Source organism: Coregonus lavaretus, assembly GCF_964263955.1.
Source record: "Coregonus lavaretus genome assembly, contig: SUPER_35_unloc_2, whole genome shotgun sequence".
Taxonomy (NCBI): Eukaryota; Metazoa; Chordata; class Actinopteri; order Salmoniformes; family Salmonidae; genus Coregonus; species Coregonus lavaretus.
The window spans coordinates 2,554,648-2,571,864 of record NW_028167180.1 but is presented as its reverse complement, the minus strand read 5'-3'; the positions used below and the strand labels follow the sequence as shown (position 1 = coordinate 2,571,864).

The window sequence follows — 17,217 nt, the reverse complement described above, 5'->3', positions numbered from 1 at the left end:
CCCACCGTCAAACATGGAGGTGGAAACATTATGCTTTGGGGGTGTTTTTCTGCTAAGGGGACAGGACAACTTCACCGCATCAAATGGACGGGGCCATGTACCGTCAAATCTTGGGTGAGAACCTCCTTCCCTCAGCTAGGGCATTGAAAATGGGTTGTGGATGGGTATTCCAGCATGACAATGGCCCAAAGCACACAGCAACAAAGGAGTGGCTCAAGAAGAAGCACATTAAGGTCCTGGAGTGGCCTAGCCAGTCTCCAGACCTTAATCCCATAGAAAATCTGTGGAGGTAGCTGAAGGTTCGAGTTGCCAAATGTCAGGCTCGAAACCTTAATGACTTGGAGAAGATCTGCAAAGAGGAGTGGGACAAAATCCCTCCTGAGATGTGTGCAAACCTGGTGGCCAACTACAAGAAACGTCTGACCTCTGATTGCCAACAAGGGTTTTGCCACTAAGTTGTGTTTTGCAGAGGGGTCAAATACTTATTTCCCTCATTAAAATGCAAATCAATTTATAACATTTTTGACATGCATTTTTCTGGATTTTTTTGTTGTTATTCTGTCTCTCACTGTTCAAATAAACCTACCATTAAAATTATAGACTGATCATGTCTTTGTCAGTGGGCAAATGTACAGAATCAGCAGGGGATCAAATACTTTTTTCCCTCACTGGATAGTGTACTACTTTACCAGGGCCTGACACTCTCTGGTCCAAAGTAGTGCACTATATAGGGAGCCATTTAAGACTCGTCCCCTCCCTATCTGTGTTTGTGTATGGTCTTCAGGTGTTTCTTCAGATGGCCAGTCTGTTTGAAACACTTGCCACACTCAGAGCAGGTGTAGGGCTTCTCCCCTGTGTGGACCAGTTTGTGGCTCTTCAGATTATTGTAATCCAGAAATCCCTTCCCGCAGTATGAGCACCAGTGTCTCTTCTCCCCGTTGTGCCACATCAGGTGAACATTCAGCTCCACACGCCTCTTGAACCGCTTCACACAGAGGGAACAGGCAAATGGTTTCTCTCCAGTGTGAACGCGGATATGCGTCTCCAGGTCACGCCGGGTGATCAAGCGTTTGTCACAGATCGGGCAGACGAACGGACGCACGCCGCTGTGGACCACCTGCTCGTGCTTGGTCAGGCCGAAGCGGTAGACGAAGGTCTTGTCACACTGCGGACACTGGTGGCCCCGCTGGTCGCCGTGGACGCGGGCGTGGCGGTTGAGGCCCTTGAGGTTGGGGAAGTCCTTGCCGCAGGCGGAGCAGGCGAACGGGCGCTTCCCCGTGTGGAGGGAGGCGTGGCTCTCTAAAGCAGCGCCGCTGCTCAGGACACGACCGCAGTCTGCACACTGGTTCTTGGCGAGACGTTTCCGTGGAGACTGGGGAGACTGTTGGTGCTGGAACGGTCCCGGCGGTGACCACATCGGTTGTGATTGGCGGTATCGGCGCCCCTGCTTTAACGTCAGCATGCACTGGGGGGACTTCTTGAATCCGGAGCGAGGGCTGACTTTGACAATGAAGGGGATAGGTTGAGGGTTGGAGGGAGACCGTTTCAAATTTAAAGCCGCCACGGCCCCTGAACGAGGTCTTCCGCGACGAGAGGTGGTGGAAGTAACTTTGAACTGGTGAGGCTGTGAGTGAGGAGCGGTGGCAGGAGAAGGGTTTGTGTCCGCCCTTGTAGCCTGGCGAGGACTGGTGCGGCGTGGGCTGGAGGTGGAGGTAGCGTGAGGGCTGGGGCTGTATGACAGGCGACGCTGTGGGTTGGAAGGCAGAAACTGTGTCACCAGACCTCTTAGCTCTGACCTCAGACCTCTCTGGGAGGTCTTGGTGACCTTTGACCTACTCCTCTTAGCCTGGGCTAGGGCCAATAGTCTCTGAGCCTGCACCCAGGTCATGTTTCTCTTCTTGGATTTGGACACGCCTCCTCCTCCACCAATAGGTGACTGTCTAGTCGGGGAGGTCACATCAGTGTTAGCTCCTCCCTCTTCCTCACTGATGACTTGGTTACTACTTCCTTGTCCAGTAGACTTGTCGTCAGCCGTCACACCGTTAGTGGTGTCCTCTACTACATCCTGGTCAACGTGTGATTCACTGGACTTTTCTCCTCCGTTCTGCATCACCTTTGAGTAGTCGTGGTCTAGAGGGGCGGTTCTATCTCCTCTGGGTTTCTTAGCAACCACGGGAGATGTCGCGCTGTCCTGGGGGCGGGGCCTTAAGCGGAGGCGGAGACCAGAGAGGATCGCTTCACGTGGACTTGACTTTCGGCGGCCGCCTACCTGGACAACAATCTCCTCCTTAGTCTCTTTGGCGGGAGTCGTCTCCGTAGCGACAGACCTGGTTATCACAGCTTCCGTAGACATGGCAGGGAGGGGGGAAAGCCTCTCCCCCTCCTCATCTTCCTCCACCCTCGGCGGGTCGCGTACTAGGGGTACTACTGACAATTGAGCTAAAAACTGTGTCTTAGACATTTGACAGGGGCCAGAGGGTGATGGTGTGGTTACAGCAGGGGCTGACGGCTGTAGAGGGGCTTCATCAGACGTCTCTGGGACAGCAGGTGACTTCGGAGGTGGCACGGTGGAGGAGCGTTGCACATGCTCAGTGACCAATGACGCCTGCTTTTCAGGGGTGCCGGAAGGTTCTGTCAACTCAGTCGGAGACGGAGAGGACTGGACCGGTGGTGTTAACGATGTTGCCGTGCCAACACCCGACTGCTCCAAAACCGTAGGCGGTTGCGGTTGTGTTGGTGGTGCGGCCGGTGGTCCATCGGTTACGGCTGTAGGCCTAGCTGGTTGTGTTGAGGGCACTACTATTGGACGAGCTACAGGTAGTACGTCTGTGTGAGACTGTGATGGTGGTGCTCGAGGAGGTCGGGGTGGACGAGGGGGTACGAGGCTGGGCTGTGTATCCTGAAGAGGGGTACTGGGTAACCCGGAGAGGACAGGTGGCGGGCGCTCTGACGCTGCTGCTGTCGCCGTTACGGTAGACTGGACCGCTGTGGTCGTTTGGACAGTTTCTTTTGACAGAGTAGTTACCGTGGACTGGACCATTACAGTCGACAGGACAGTTGATGTAGACTGGATAGTGGCTGGTGATTGAGGAGATGCTGTCAGGTGTAATGTTGATGGAGACTCTGCTGCTGGTATTACCAGTGACTGCTGTTCTGTTCCAGGGGCCTGGTCCTGCCCTGCACTGCCCCTGGTAACCCCTCTGGTCCTGGGCTGGGATGGGCTGAGAGCCTGGGGGGCCTCCTGGGTGTCTGGATCTCCCTGGAGGAGGGCCGCTGCGGCTCCTGAGGTAGTCTGGGTGGTGGAAAAAGGCAACCACAACAACAGTTTGAGTATAAAGAAGTGGATGGACAGGTTAATAGGGTCAACAAAACTCGACGAAGGCTGTTAGGCCGATGTACTTAAGTTTAAATAAATAAAAAGCATGCTAGCAAGTGCAGTGTACAGGTTTTTCTTCTCTCTTGGGTCAACAACAATAGGTTGAGTATAGAGAGGTGGATGAATTGGCAAGACAGCACAAACAAATCGGTCCGTGCTATCCAGGTTCCTTAGGACGTCCCTACCCCATTGAAGTTGACATTTTACATGGTTTGGTAGGGGTTTAGGGTAGGGACGTCCCAACGATCCGAGATTGCACTGACCCAAACAGATCGGGACTCAGGGTAGGTGGGCACGGTCTTACCCAGTCCACTTCCTGTGGTGCTAAGGCCGTCTGTGGGTTTCCCTCCTCGTCGTGGGCCCCACGGTGCAGCTCCGTCCCCTGGTTCTCCTCGCGCTGTTGCTGCACCCCAGCCCAAGGCAACGCGTGCGCTGTCAGAACTGGGAATACCAGATCAGGGGAGAGAGTGGTTAGTAGGTAAACCCAAAACACCATAGCTATAGACTACGCCTCTCAAAACCACATGTTCTTCTGTGTAATATTGTAGTCTATAGACCTTTGACGAAAATCCTAGAACTGTTAGCTAGAAATCTCAGCCCATAATCATAAGCCTAATGTGTCTACTACTACTAGGTGAAAGTGGCATGCATATCTGTCCAGTAGTTTAGAAATATACAGTACCAGTCAAAAGTTTGGACACCTACTCATTCAAGGGTTTTTCTGAATTTTTACTATTTTCAACATTGTAGAATAATAGTGAAGACATCAAAACTGTGAAATAACACATATGGAATCATGTAGTAACAAAAAAAAAGTGTTAAACTAATCAAAATATACTTTATATTTGAGATTCTTCAAATAGCCACCCTTTGCCTTGATGACAGCTTTGCACACTTGGCATTCTCTCAACCAGCTTCACCTGGAATGCTTTTTCAACAGTCTTGAAGGAGTTCCCACATATGCTGAGCACTTGTTCGCTGCTTTTCCTTCACTCTGCGATCCAACTCATCCCAAACCATCTCAATTGGGTTGAGGTCGGGTAAAACTGCACATTTTAGAGTGGCCTTTTATTGTCCCCAGCACAAAGTGCACCTGTGTAATGATCATGCTGTTTAATCAGTTTCTTGATATGCCACACCTGCCAGGTGGGTGGATTATCTTGGCAAAGGAGAAATGCTCACTAACAGAGATGTAAACAAATTTGTGCACAAAATGAGAGAAATACACTTTTTGTGCATATGGAACATTTATTTATATATGAAACATGGGCCTATCAAATTTCAGAAATTATAAACGGATAAATAAAAATTAGGCTTAAGTATTTCTTCCTAACCAGAAACGTTGTTCGACTGTCTGCCTGTCATACATTCTTATTTCTTTATACCATGGCATTGTTGAATACTCGTTTCTGATTGGCTTGAAGGGCGTTCTAGAGCTTGTATTATTTCCCTATAATGCATGGTATATTGACATAGTATAATTCAATGGCTATAGTTCATAGTTACATGTTTTGTTTGAGCTGCTGTTGAAAGCAAAAGTCCAATTGAAAACATTATTTGTATTTTTTAATTCGATTTTCATAATAGCAAGCTAGGCCTGATAGTTATCAAAACGTCATGGCAGGGTAAGCCTACACAAAACACAGCCTTTAGTTAAAGTTTTTATGGAATCTCCTATGGGAAAAATGAATGGTGGAAAATGATTGGAACCATTTCCCTATTTGACCGCTAGGTTTTATGGGTACTATGACACCTCTATAGGATCTCACTAGCTGGTGATTGGCTCTGCACTCCTCCTCGCTTGTTCTGCCCACCATGATTAATTTGCTCCCATTGGAAATGACAGGCTCAGGTCTGTCTTGGGTTAGTTATAAAAATCTTTGATAAAGCTAGCCAAGTCCAACAACACAAAAACGGACTATACAGCTAGAATTAGCGAATGGAGTTACACACGGACAGTACTAAACAAGTTAAATGTCTCACCTTTGATTAAATGTTTTCCACACACACATAGCTACGTTAAGCCTACTTGGCGAATAGGCTGACGCCACAGGGCTTTATCGCAAGCTCTATTTCCCTATGTGGGAGCATTGAGAAAATGAAAGGGAATCAGAAGGGGGTACCCTAGTCTGTTGCGCAACAGAATGCTTTCAACCGAAATGTGTCTTCGGCATTTAACCCAACCCCATTGAATCAGAGAGCTGCAGTGGCAGGCTTAAATCGACATCCACGTCAACGGCGCCTTGCTCAATGGCAGAAAGGTAGATTTTTACCACTTTGCCGGTTCGGCGATTCGAACCAACGACCTTTCGGTTCCTGGCACAACGCTCTTAACCAATAGGCTACCTGCCGCCCCTTATCAATTGTATGGTCGGGATGTTTGACCTGGCTACATGTACATTGAAGAACACAGCAGTGGTCAATAGGAAATTAAGTTGGTTTCCCCCATCTATTTTTGGGCGTGGTTGAGGGGAATTCCTTATTATCGACTCGGAGTCACCTCCCCTGTTGCTTCTCGCCAAGTATCCAGGCCAAGTATTCCACATCCTCTGTAGTGTTTGCCTAGCTCCGCCTCCAATTTCTCCATACACTGACTAGGCTACATGTAAGCCCGCTTCTCCGTCTTTATAAATATAATTTTGTTTCCTTTTCTGCTTGTAACATATACTTGACATGTTGAGTTCTCCAGGGAAGCTAGTTCGCCTGATGTAGAGTGGGGCCGCGCATTCTGAATTAGTTTTACGTTCCAAATTAAATACAAATTCTATACAAATTAAAACGTATACATGAAGCAGTTTTGGAAAATATTCTCAGCTTTGAGCCTTCATACTCAGCTAAATAGCTAGGCTATCAGGATGTGTGATCATCTGAACGTATTTTAGCTAGCTAGTCCAGGAGTGTATTCATTCCGCCGATTCTGTTGCAAAATGTTTCGGAAGCAAACGGGGAGGGACCTACCTGAATTTGTCCAATAGAAACTCGTTTGTTGCAAAACCATCTGCAATTGTTTGGCGGAATGAATACACCCCTGTTTTCTACTCACCGCACTGAACGCCAATGTCACGTTTGCCGATAAGTGTGGTTCTTTGACTCGGTCTGGGCTCTGCAGTTTGGCTTTCGCTTTCACTTTCACCAGTCGATCTCTTCGTTTTTTCGAGGGATAGAAGCCTCGATTTGAGGTACTCGTTCTCTTCTTTTATTCTGGATATTTCGGCTCGCAGTTCCTCAATAGTTGTTTCGAAAAGTTTCGTTGTCTCAGTGACTGCATTCTTCAATACACTCTCCATAACAAAGGCGAACTGGGTTTGAAAACAGTCTTTCGACATGTTGGCGGCAACCAGCTTCAACCCACACTTTCGATTATTATTTCCAATTTAATGTACAGGATTGATCAGAATTGGCGGCCTATGTCAGTGACATCATGGCTCCTCTTTCCGCTATGGAACGCTGCGGTATAATATTAACTGGAGACTGCGTCCAAAAGATGTCTGACCGTTGTTTGAGGTAATCTACCCACGTTCGCATACGCCGATTCATTGACCGTTTATATCCGGGTTGGCGGGTTGCATCCGGTTTATACGGACCAACATCACATGCGCACTAGCACTCAGTGCGCCGAGGGAGCAGCGCGAGCATAAAAACGACTGCAGGCTGACTGATCTACATATCACCTTGCATCATAAATACAGACAAATTATTATTTGTAGATCATTCAGTCAATTTAGCCATGATAAATTGCTGTTTTGATCCTCTCGAACACTGCCAATAACTTCGTCTGTGAGTGATTGGGGGAAAAATCGTCCTCAGCAACGATTATTTGAATAATTCAATGGGTGTTTTGTGTACAAAGGCAATGGAACTCTGCGCACAGTGCTTTGTGTGACGCACTGAGTGTTGGCCGGGGTAAACTGCTTCCGTGTAGATTTCCTGTTCATTTACTGAAGGATCGATCTAGCTTTTCGTTACATGCACTACATTACAGTGATAGTGTAGAAATTAATACATTTTTCAAAGTGCGTGGACTATTGTCGCGTTCAAAACAACTGGGAACTCGGAAATAAACGAGCTCCGACTGGCCTCCTGTAGCTCAGTTGGTAGAGCATGGCGCTTGCAACGCCAGGATTGTGGGTTCGATTCCCACGGGGGGCCAGTATGAAAAATGTATGCACTCACTAACTGTAAAATCGCTCTGGATAGGAGCGTCTGCTAAATGACGAAAATATAAATGGGAAAAATCGATTTGAACGGTCATCCAACTCGGAATTCAACTCGGTCCTCTTTCTAGAGCTCCAACCTGAAGATCACTGACGTCATGATTTACCTCCCATTTTTCCAGTTCCCATTTCACATAATCCACATACATGCTTATGGGCATGTGGCAGCAGTGTGTAGGAGGGAGGTTCCTAGGTGTGAGAAGTGTGCAGAAGGGCATGAGACAAAGGAATGTGTAGCATTGGGGAAAGTGTGGAGCATATGTGTTAATTGTAGGGGTGCCCATGGGGCTGAGGATCCGAAATGTCCGGTGCGAGAGAGGCAGGTTGAGGTTTCCAGGGTTAGAGTAGTGCAGAAGTTGTCATATGCTGAGGCAGGGAATACAATAGAGGAAGATGGGTCAAGGGGGAGGGATCCTGAGAGGAATGGTGTGAGTAGTAGATCTGTACCAGTACAGAGGGATAAACCAACAAGTGATATACAGTTGAAGTCGGAAGTTTACATACACCTTAGCCAAATACATTTAAACTCAGTTGTTCACAATTCCTGACATTTAATCCTAGTAAACATTCCCTATCTTAGGTCAGTTAGGATCACCACTTTATTTTAAGATTGTGAAATGTCCGAATAATAGTAGAGAGAATGATTGATTTCAGCTTTTATTTATTTCATCACATTCCCAGTGGGTCAGAAGTTTACATACAGTCAATTAGTATTTGGTAGCATTACCTTTAAATTGTTTAACTTGGGTCAAACGTTTTGGGTAGCCTTCCACAAGCTTCCCACAATAAGTTGGGTGAATTTTGGCCCGTTCCTCCTGACAGAGCTGGTGTAACTGAGTCAGATTTGTAGGCCTCCTTGCTCGCACACGCTTTTTCAGTTCTGCCCACACATTTTCTATAGGGTTGAGGTCAGGGCTTTGTGATGGCCACTCCAATACCTTGACTTTGTTGTCCTTAAGCCATTTTGCCACAACTTTGGAAGTATGCTTGGGGTCATTGTCCATTTGGAAGACCCATTTGCGACCAAGCTATAACTTCCTGACTGATGTCTTGAGATGTTGCTTCAATATATCCACATAATTTTCCTTCCTCATGATGCCATGTATTTTGTGAAGTGCACCAGTCCCTCCTGCAGCAAAGCACCCCCACAGCATGATACTGCCACCACTGTGCTTCACAGTTGGGATGGTGTTCTTCAGCTTGCAAGCCACCCCCTTGGCCAAACAGTTCTATTTTTGTTTTATCAGACCAGGGGACATTTCTCCAAAAAGTCTTTTTTATGGCAGTTTTGGAGTAGTGGCTTTTTCCTTGCTGAGCAGCCTTTCAGGTTGTCGATATAGGAGTCATTTTACTGTGGATATAGATAATTTTGTACCTGTTTCCTCCAGCATCTTCACAAGGTCCTTTGCTGTTGTTCTGGGATTGATTTGCACCAAAGTACGTTCATCTCTAGGAGACAGAACGTGTCTCCTTCCTGAGCGATATGACGGCTACTTGGTCCCATGGTGTTTATACTTGCGTACTATTGTTTGAACAGATGAACGTGGTAACTTCAGGCATTTGGAAATTGCTCCCAAGGATGAACCAGACTTGTGGAGGTCTACAATTATTTTTCTGAGGTCTTGGCTGATTTCTTTTGATTTTCCCATGATGTCAAGCAAAGAGGCACTGAGTTTGAAGGTAGGCCTTGAAATACATCCACAGGTACACCTCCAATTGACTCAAATGATGTCAATTAGCTTCTAAAGCCATGACATCATTTTCTGGAATTTTCCAAGCTGTTTAAAGGCACAGTCAACTTAGTGTATGTAAACTTCTGACCCACTGGAATTGTGATACAGTGAATTATAAGTGAAATAATCTGTCTGTTAACAATTGTTGGAACATTTACATGTGTCAAGTCGGTTAGACTTGCCAAAACTATAGTTTGTTAACAAGAAATATGTGGAGTGGTTGAAAAACAAGTTTTAATGACTCCAACCTAAGTGTATGTAAACTTCCGACTTCAACTGTATGTTTTAGTAAGATTGGATTTTTAGCATTCATAGCAATGGTTATCAACTGTACTGCAGGGATGGAACGTAAGTTGCAGAAAATAGAGGTTGTGGTGGCAGCTGCAGAGAGGTATTTGGGTGTGAGAGACTTGACATCAGAAGAGTTACAGGGTATGTTAAGTGGTGGTGTCCCATCCTTTCAGGCTGTTGGCCTGAAGTAGGAATAAATTATTTTAAATAGTGGAGTATTGTAGTTATTATTATATATATATAAAAAACAAATTGTGAGTGTAGTGTTAGATGGTAGGGTATTTGTTGTATTTTTTAAAAGCAAAGTATAAGGGAGTTATACTCCAGTCTAGTAGGTGGCGGTAATGCAACATTTATTGGATGCCAACCGCCGTTAAACCTCATCGAAGACTCCAGTGAGGAGCTTTCCAATGTAGATTGTCCCACTACCCGACCCGTTGGTTTGTTTACGGAAGTTTTTGTGGATTTTCTTTGTGTTGCCTGGCTAGCTAAGTAGCAAGCCAACTACCATAGCCTTAATTTCTCTCAATACCCCTGGTATTTATATTTGTTCGAATAGCCTCATATACAGTAAATGCTACAGCTTATATCTCAAAATGATTAAAAATTGCAATAGGACAGTTATTGATAGAGACAAAAGAGGTTTAGTTACTAGTATCTTTGCTGCTAACGTTAGCTAATTAGCTAGCTTTCTATCCTTTTGATAGACTGGATCGTAACACTGACCCACCTGAAAAAAAGTAGGTAAACTTTACGAACTCTTAACTGTAGCTAGCTACTCAGACAGTTTGCCATGATGTCCGAAGCCATCGTAACCTTCCAGGCCCAGCTCTCGGGAGTCATGGAGACGGTCCTAAAGTCAGCCATATATGAGATCACCAGGCTGGTAGAGGATAGTTTCCTGGAGGAGGTGTCCCGCAGCCGGGAGCAGGTCGAGTCGCTGAAGAAGCGTCTGCAGTGGTCGGAGAACAGACGCAGGGAGAGGGACGGCAAGGGAGACCGGAGGGGGAAATGTGCGGACTGTGGGAGAGCTGGCGAGGAAGCCGAGGAGAGAAGCTCTGGAACCTCACAGACAGGTGAGGAGAGAGAGAGACCTCTAAAGACAATATATCTACACTGAACAAAATATAAACGCAACATGTAACAATTTCAAAGATTTTACTGAGTTACAGTTCATATAAGGAAATCAGTCAATTTAAATAAATTCATTAGGCCCTAATCTATGTATTTCAAATGACCGGGAATACAGATATGCATCTTTTGGTCACAGATACCATTTAAAAAATGGTAGGGGCTTGGATCAGAAAACCAGTCAGTATCTGGTGTGACCACCATTTACCTCATGCAGTGCGACACACCACCTTCTCATAAAGTTGATCAGGCTGTTGATTGTTGCCTGTGGAATGTTGTCCCACTCCTCTTCAATGGCTGTGCGAATTTGCTGGATATTGGCAGGAACAGGAACACTGTTGTACACGTTGATCCAGAGCATCTCAAACATGCTCAATGGGTGACATGCATGGTGAGTATGCAGGCCATGGAAGAACTGGGACATTTTCAGCTTCCAGTAATTGTGTACAGATCCTTGCGACATGGGGCTGTTCATTATCATGCTGTAACATGAGGTGATGGCGGCAGATGAATGGCACAACAATGGGCCTCAGGATCTCGTCACAGTATCTCTGTGCATTCAAATTGCCATCGATAAAATGCAATTGTGTTCGTTATCCGTAGCTTATGCCTGCCCATACCATAACCCCACCGCGAGCACGCAGATGAGCTTCCCTGAGACAGTTTCTGACAGTTTGTGCAGAAATCCTTCGGTTGTGCAAACCCACAGTTTCATCAGCTGTCAGGGTGGCTGGTCTCAGATGATTCTGCAGGTGAAGAAGCCGGATGCGGAGGTCCTGGGCTGGCGTGGTGACACATGGTCTGCGGTTGTGAGGCCGGTTGGACTTACTGCCACATTCTCTAAAACAACATTGAAGGTGGCTTATGGTAGAGAAATGAACATAACATTATCTGGCAATAGCTCTGGTGGACATTCCTGCAGTCAGAATTTCAATTGCACACTCCCTCAAAACTTGAGACATCTGTGGCATTGTGTTGTGTGACAAAACTGCACATTTTAGACTGGCCTTTTATTGTCCACAACACAAGGTGCACTTGTGTAATGATCATACTGTTTAATCAGCTTCTTGATATGCCACACCTGTCAGTTGGATGGATTATCTTGGCAAAAAATATATGCTCACTAACAGGGATGTAAACAAAGTTGTGCACAAAATTTGAGAGAAATAAGCTTTTTGTGCGTATGGAAAATTTCACCTGGTCATGGAAGGATCAGGTGTTCCTAATGTTTTGTACACTCAGTGTATATATGAAGGAATAACTCTCTAGTGGGGCTGCTGTAACTGTCCTTCCATACTTTGGTGATCACTGATCAGACAGTTGAATTGGTGGTGGCATTTGAATAAGATGATTTATTTCCTTCATCTGCACTGATGCGAGGAGACTGCATAATGAACAATGTTGCTTTCTGTTCCTTTTCATCTTCTTCGTGTGTTTTTCCGGCAGACTAGATTACTGCCTTTCGCAGCACATTTTGATCACAAAACAAGGGACAAGAGGAAGGGGAATATCTTACGTTAAATCTAACCTATACACCATCTCCAGAAACCCACCACCAATCCCACTACTTTGGCCCTAAAAGATCCTACACCTTGGGCCCTGTGTAGCTCAGTTGGTAGAGCATGGTGCTTGCAACGCCAGGGTTGTGGGTTCGTTTCCCACGGGGGGGCAGTATGAAAATGTATGCACTCACTAACTGTAAATCGCTCTGGATAAGAGCGTCTGCTAAATGACTAAAATGTACACGTCAGTTGATCATCATGGCTATAAATGCAAGAAATTCCACCGTACTAAAACTCATCCTCTCTGGATCTCTCTCTTCAAGCTTACTCACTGGGGGGCTCCCAGTCGAATCACTAACCCTTGGGCTATCCTCTACTCTCTTCACTGCCTCAGTATAGGAAACATTCTGCCCCACTCGAACTCTGGCAATCTCAACCTGTCTCTCTCTTACAGGGCACTTGGGATCCCCAGCTGCATGCCCCCCCCCCCACAGTTAACACAGTGCTTTCTCTGTCCTTTCTGTACTCTGGCTATACCCTCCTGCACACTTCCACATCGTGGCATCTCCCTTCTACACACTGCTGCAACATGTCCAGATCCTTGACACTTAAAGCACCGTAGTGTGTTCGGAACATAGGCCCTCACAGAATATAAAATATAACCTAACCTGACCTTATCAGGTAGAAACTCTGTTTCAAAGCTCAACAAGACACACAGGGTATTATCAGTCTCGCCATTGCCACCGGGTCTACGACTCACCAAACGGCCGGCGTCACAAACACTAGGAGTATTCCTTTTCATCTGATCCACCTCTACACTCAACGCAACCCCACTGATCACTCCTTTGAGCGGTGCCCTGCTCCGGAGAGTAAAGTGTGACACAAGTTGAGCCCCGAGACGTGTGATGCGCAGCGTCCCCTGCCTTTGGGTGGAGGATGCACAAAAACTCAAAACAATTCAACTTCTCAAAACTTTCACAGATGTAACCGCTCCCAGTTTGTCCTTTACCCAACCTGAAACAACACACGGGTCGGCCAAAAAGCAGGAATCCACTTTTTGTAAAAATCTCGCTCCTACTGGTCCAAAATCATCTCTAAAAGGACTCCCATGGCAACCACTGGAAGTGTGTACCACACCTGTCGCCACAGGTACTTCTTCCTGGTTTGGCCCAACTTCAGAGCGGTACTTCACCCTGGTCTGGCTCAACTTCAGAGCGGTACTTCTCCCTGGTCTGGCTCAACTTCAGAGCGGTACTTCACCCTGGTCTGGCTCAACTTCAGGGCGGTATTTCACCCTGGTCTGGCTCAACTTCAGAGCGGTACTTCACCCTGGTCTGGCTCAACTTCAGGGCGGTATTTCACCCTGGTCTGGCTCAACTTCAGAGCGGTACTTCACCCTGGTCTGGCTCAACTTCAGAGCGCTCAATACTGCTAACCGGCTCAAGGTTCTCAAAAGAGCAATTACATTTATAGGTAATTTGAATGGGTTTGTATTCAGGAGACGTAGGTCTGTACCTGATGCCATTTTTCGACTGTGATCTGCTCAGTCTGTCGTTTCAATCTTGGCCCTTTTTTCTTTTACTCCAAATAAAATCTTCTCTTTGTTTACCTGTGGCTAGATGCGGAGAGGGGGTGTGGCCTGAAGCAGGAGAAGGTACCAGGGGAGGAGTGGAGCAGCTGTGGGGGCGTGGCCGGGGAAACAGCCTTCCATGATGTGAAGGAGGCAGAGGCCACCAGCACTAGGAGAACCTCTGAGGTAGGTAAGGGACTGACTAAACACCAGTGTTACAGAAAGTTAGTTTAGAACTATATTGTCCAGAACAGATTAGAACTGATTGTCTGTCAGGAGGAATAGGGGACCGTCATGTCTGCTCTATTCATTCACTGTCAGTTTATCCATCATTTAGTCAGAATCAACTCATTAATTTCCTCTTCCAGTCCACAGAGGTCGGAGATCAGAAGCTGGATAGCCTGCTGAAAGAGGAGGCTCTCCACAACACTGAGCTACGGGAGAGATGGGGTGTCTGCCTGGACGGTGAGTTCAGGAGTTTACAACAAACATAACAGACCATTTCTATGATGATGAGAACTATTGCCAATGCCGCTAATGCTTCTAACACCTCATGTCTCCTGTGTTCTTCAGGGGCCGACGGTTCGGACGTCTCGGGGCCCAGTAAGAGTTTCAGTGAGCAAAAGCTGCAGCAGTGCCAGGATGACTGGGGGTCTGTTCTAGACCAGGGGCCTAAACCTCCGGGCCCCGAGGGAGACCCAGGGGACCCCACCAACCCTCTCTACCGCCCTTGTTACAGCATGAAGGAACTGGGGGGCGGCTTTGAGAAGTCTGGTTGCGACGGTGGTGGTGGTGGCGGCCATCTTCTAGACATAGAAGGGCTGGATAGGCTTCCTGGTTCTCCGACTCGTCTGGGGGCGCTGAGCTACGGAGCAGTGGGTCACTACCAGGTGAACCTGGGGGGGTCTGAGGGGGGAGACCATCACCATCGCTCCCACATGACTGACCCACATCGGGGCCGGAGGGAGCAGGTGGGATCGCTAACGCCATCCTCCCACCCGGAGGTGGGAGACCTGAACTGCCTGTTGATCAACGAGGAGGGGTACCTGCAGGACTCCAGTGTCTTGTACCCCAAACACGGTATGCCAGAAGCGGGTAGCAGAGCCGGCCACAGGGTGCTAACCTCCATCCACTCTGGAAGCTCAGCCCACAACAACAACACAGAGTGCCTGTATGGTGCCGCTGACGACTTTGGACACTCTCTAAATCTCAGAGATCGTTCACAAGAGCAGGTAAAAGGAGGAGGAGGAGGGGGGAGGCGTCACGCCTGCAATCAATCCCACAAGCAGAAACACGAAACGGGAAGAGGGTTGAGTGCAGGGTCAGGGTCTGGGCATCCATACTCCCGCACCCAGTGCGGTAAGACCTTCACCCAGGCATGCAACCTCAAGGTCCACCAGGCCGAGGGACTCCACCTCTGCAGCCACTGTGGCAAGGGCTTCACCTCCTTCTCCGACCTGAAGAGGCACAAGTGCAGCCAGACGACAGACAAGCCCTACTGCTGCTCCATCTGCGGCAACAAATTCAGTCGGCTCTGGAACCTCAAGCTGCATCAGCGCATTCACACGCAGGAGAAACCCCACCGCTGCACTATGTGTGACAAGAGCTTCGCTCGGGCGGACAATTTGAAGGTGCACCAGCGCATCCACACTGGGGAGAGACCGTACTGCTGTGCTGTCTGTGGACTCCGCTTCAAACAGCTGGACCATTTGAAGTCACACCAGCGCAAACACAGGCCGGATCTCGTGGACTGAATCTGTTTAAAAAATATATATTCAGTGTATATATATCACATTTTATTAGAATATTTTTAGTTTTTTTTATGTGATCAATTGTTTTTTAATAAGGACATTGAAAATATGAACTGTTGGAAATCTAACCATGTGTTGAATGAGAATGTATTCCTTACATGATGGACTGTCTGAATTGTCCGTCATAATGATCATGCCAACCTAGCTGACGGCTCTATCAATCGCTCCAGAAGAAAGGTTAGTGGGCGTGTCTTTTGGCCGGAGTCATGTGGCTGGGTAGTCAGACTAAAGCCAACCTTTAGAATAAGTATAATATTTTCTGTTCATCCAGCTTGGCTTCTCCCCCAGTCACTCACCATACTGTAACCATACATGTTATTCCTGTATATAATATCTTATGTTACCTGAATGGAAAATGTTACCTGAATTGCCATAATTTTATGGTTGGTCTTTTTGTACAATAAATATTTTGCTCCCCACATATTCAGTTAATATATAATTCCTTAATTCCATTGGTAAAAATGTTTTTAACAATGTTTATAGCTTACAACTATATTTTTTACCTTAGACGAGGTGAAGTAATAATTCTCTCTCCCACACTTCTGTAGGATTTGGCGCAAACAAAGGGTTTCACTTGTACTAGAACGCCAAGGTAACCTGTATAAATGACTATTGCCCCGTAGCACGCACATCTGTAGCCATGAAATGCTTTGAAAGGCCTGCCATGGCTCACATCAACACCATCATCCCAGACACCCTGGACCCACTCCAATTTGCATACCGCCCCAACAGATCCACAGATGACGCAATCTCTATTGCACTCCACACTGCCCTCTCCCACCTGGACAAGAGGAACACCTATGTGAGAATGCTGTTCATTGACTACAGTTCAGCGTTCAACACCATAGTGCCCTCCAAGGTCATCACTAAATTAAGGACCCTGGGACTGAAAACCTCCCTCTGCAACTGGATCCTGGATTTCCTGACGGGGTGCCCCCAGGTGGTGAAGATGGGCAACAACATCTACCACACTGACCTACAACAAGGGGGCTCCTCAGGGGTGCGTGCGTAGTCCCCTGTACTCCCTGTTCACCCACGACTGTGTGGCCGCACACGACTCTACGACGAGGATGAGACAGCGTATAGGGAGGAGGTCAGAGACCTGGCAGTGTGGTCCCAAGAAAACAACATCTCAGCAAGACAAAGGAGCTGATCGTGGACTACAGGAAATGGAGGGCCGAGCATGCCCCCATCCACATCGACGGGGCTGTAGTTGACCGTGTCGAGAGCTTCAAGTTCTTCGGTGTCCACATCACTAAGGATGTTTCATGGTCCACACACACCAACACAGTCGTGAAGAGGGCATGACAACATCTCTTCCCCCTCAGGACGTTCTACAGCTGCACCATTGAGAGCACCTTGACTGGCAGCATCGCCACTTGGTATGGCAACTGCTTGACATCCAACCACAAAGCGCTACAGCGGGTAGTGTGTACTTCCCAGTATGTCACTGGGGCCGAGTTCCCTGCCATCCAAGACATCTATACCAGGCAGTGTCAGAGGAAGGCCCTAAAAATTGTTAAAGACTCCAGCCACCCAAGTCATTTAGACTGTAATTTCTGCTACAGCATGGCAAGCTGTACCAATGC

At 47.3% G+C, this 17,217-nt stretch overlaps 2 protein-coding genes across 2 annotated transcripts; one reads left to right on the top strand and one right to left on the bottom strand.

The window, feature by feature from the left end:
* Window positions 1–541: 541 nt before the first annotated feature.
* On the bottom strand, window positions 542–6,874 carry LOC311110152 (uncharacterized protein). The gene is made up of 3 exons (XM_084188707.1): window positions 6,420–6,874; window positions 3,681–3,817; window positions 542–3,292 (listed from the first exon to the last, which is right to left on the bottom strand). Exons 1-3 carry the CDS (start codon window positions 6,700–6,702, stop codon window positions 758–760), a joined length of 2,955 nt encoding a protein of 984 aa, XP_084044833.1. The 5' UTR covers window positions 6,703–6,874; the 3' UTR covers window positions 542–757.
* Window positions 6,875–9,872: 2,998 nt separating this feature from the next.
* Window positions 9,873–16,050, top strand: LOC311110156 (uncharacterized protein). Its single transcript, XM_084188711.1, has 4 exons — window positions 9,873–10,690; window positions 13,867–14,003; window positions 14,186–14,282; window positions 14,391–16,050. The coding sequence occupies exons 1-4, from the start codon at window positions 10,408–10,410 to the stop codon at window positions 15,569–15,571; spliced, it is 1,698 nt and encodes a 565-aa protein (XP_084044837.1). The 5' UTR covers window positions 9,873–10,407; the 3' UTR covers window positions 15,572–16,050.
* Window positions 16,051–17,217: the final 1,167 nt, after the last annotated feature.

Coding starts and splice junctions, on each gene's coding strand:
- LOC311110152 (XM_084188707.1), bottom strand. CDS start 6,702: ATGTCGAAAGACTGTTTTCAAACCCAGTTCGCCTTTGTTATGGAGAGT. Junction 3,818..6,419: donor TGACATTGGCGTTCAGTGCG/GTGAGTAGAAAA, acceptor TGGTATTCCCAG/TTCTGACAGCGCACGCGTTG. Junction 3,293..3,680: donor CACCACAGGAAGTGGACTGG/GTAAGACCGTGC, acceptor TCCACCACCCAG/ACTACCTCAGGAGCCGCAGC.
- LOC311110156 (XM_084188711.1), top strand. CDS start 10,408: ATGATGTCCGAAGCCATCGTAACCTTCCAGGCCCAGCTCTCGGGAGTC. Junction 14,004..14,185: donor GCACTAGGAGAACCTCTGAG/GTAGGTAAGGGA, acceptor TTCCTCTTCCAG/TCCACAGAGGTCGGAGATCA. Junction 14,283..14,390: donor ATGGGGTGTCTGCCTGGACG/GTGAGTTCAGGA, acceptor TGTGTTCTTCAG/GGGCCGACGGTTCGGACGTC.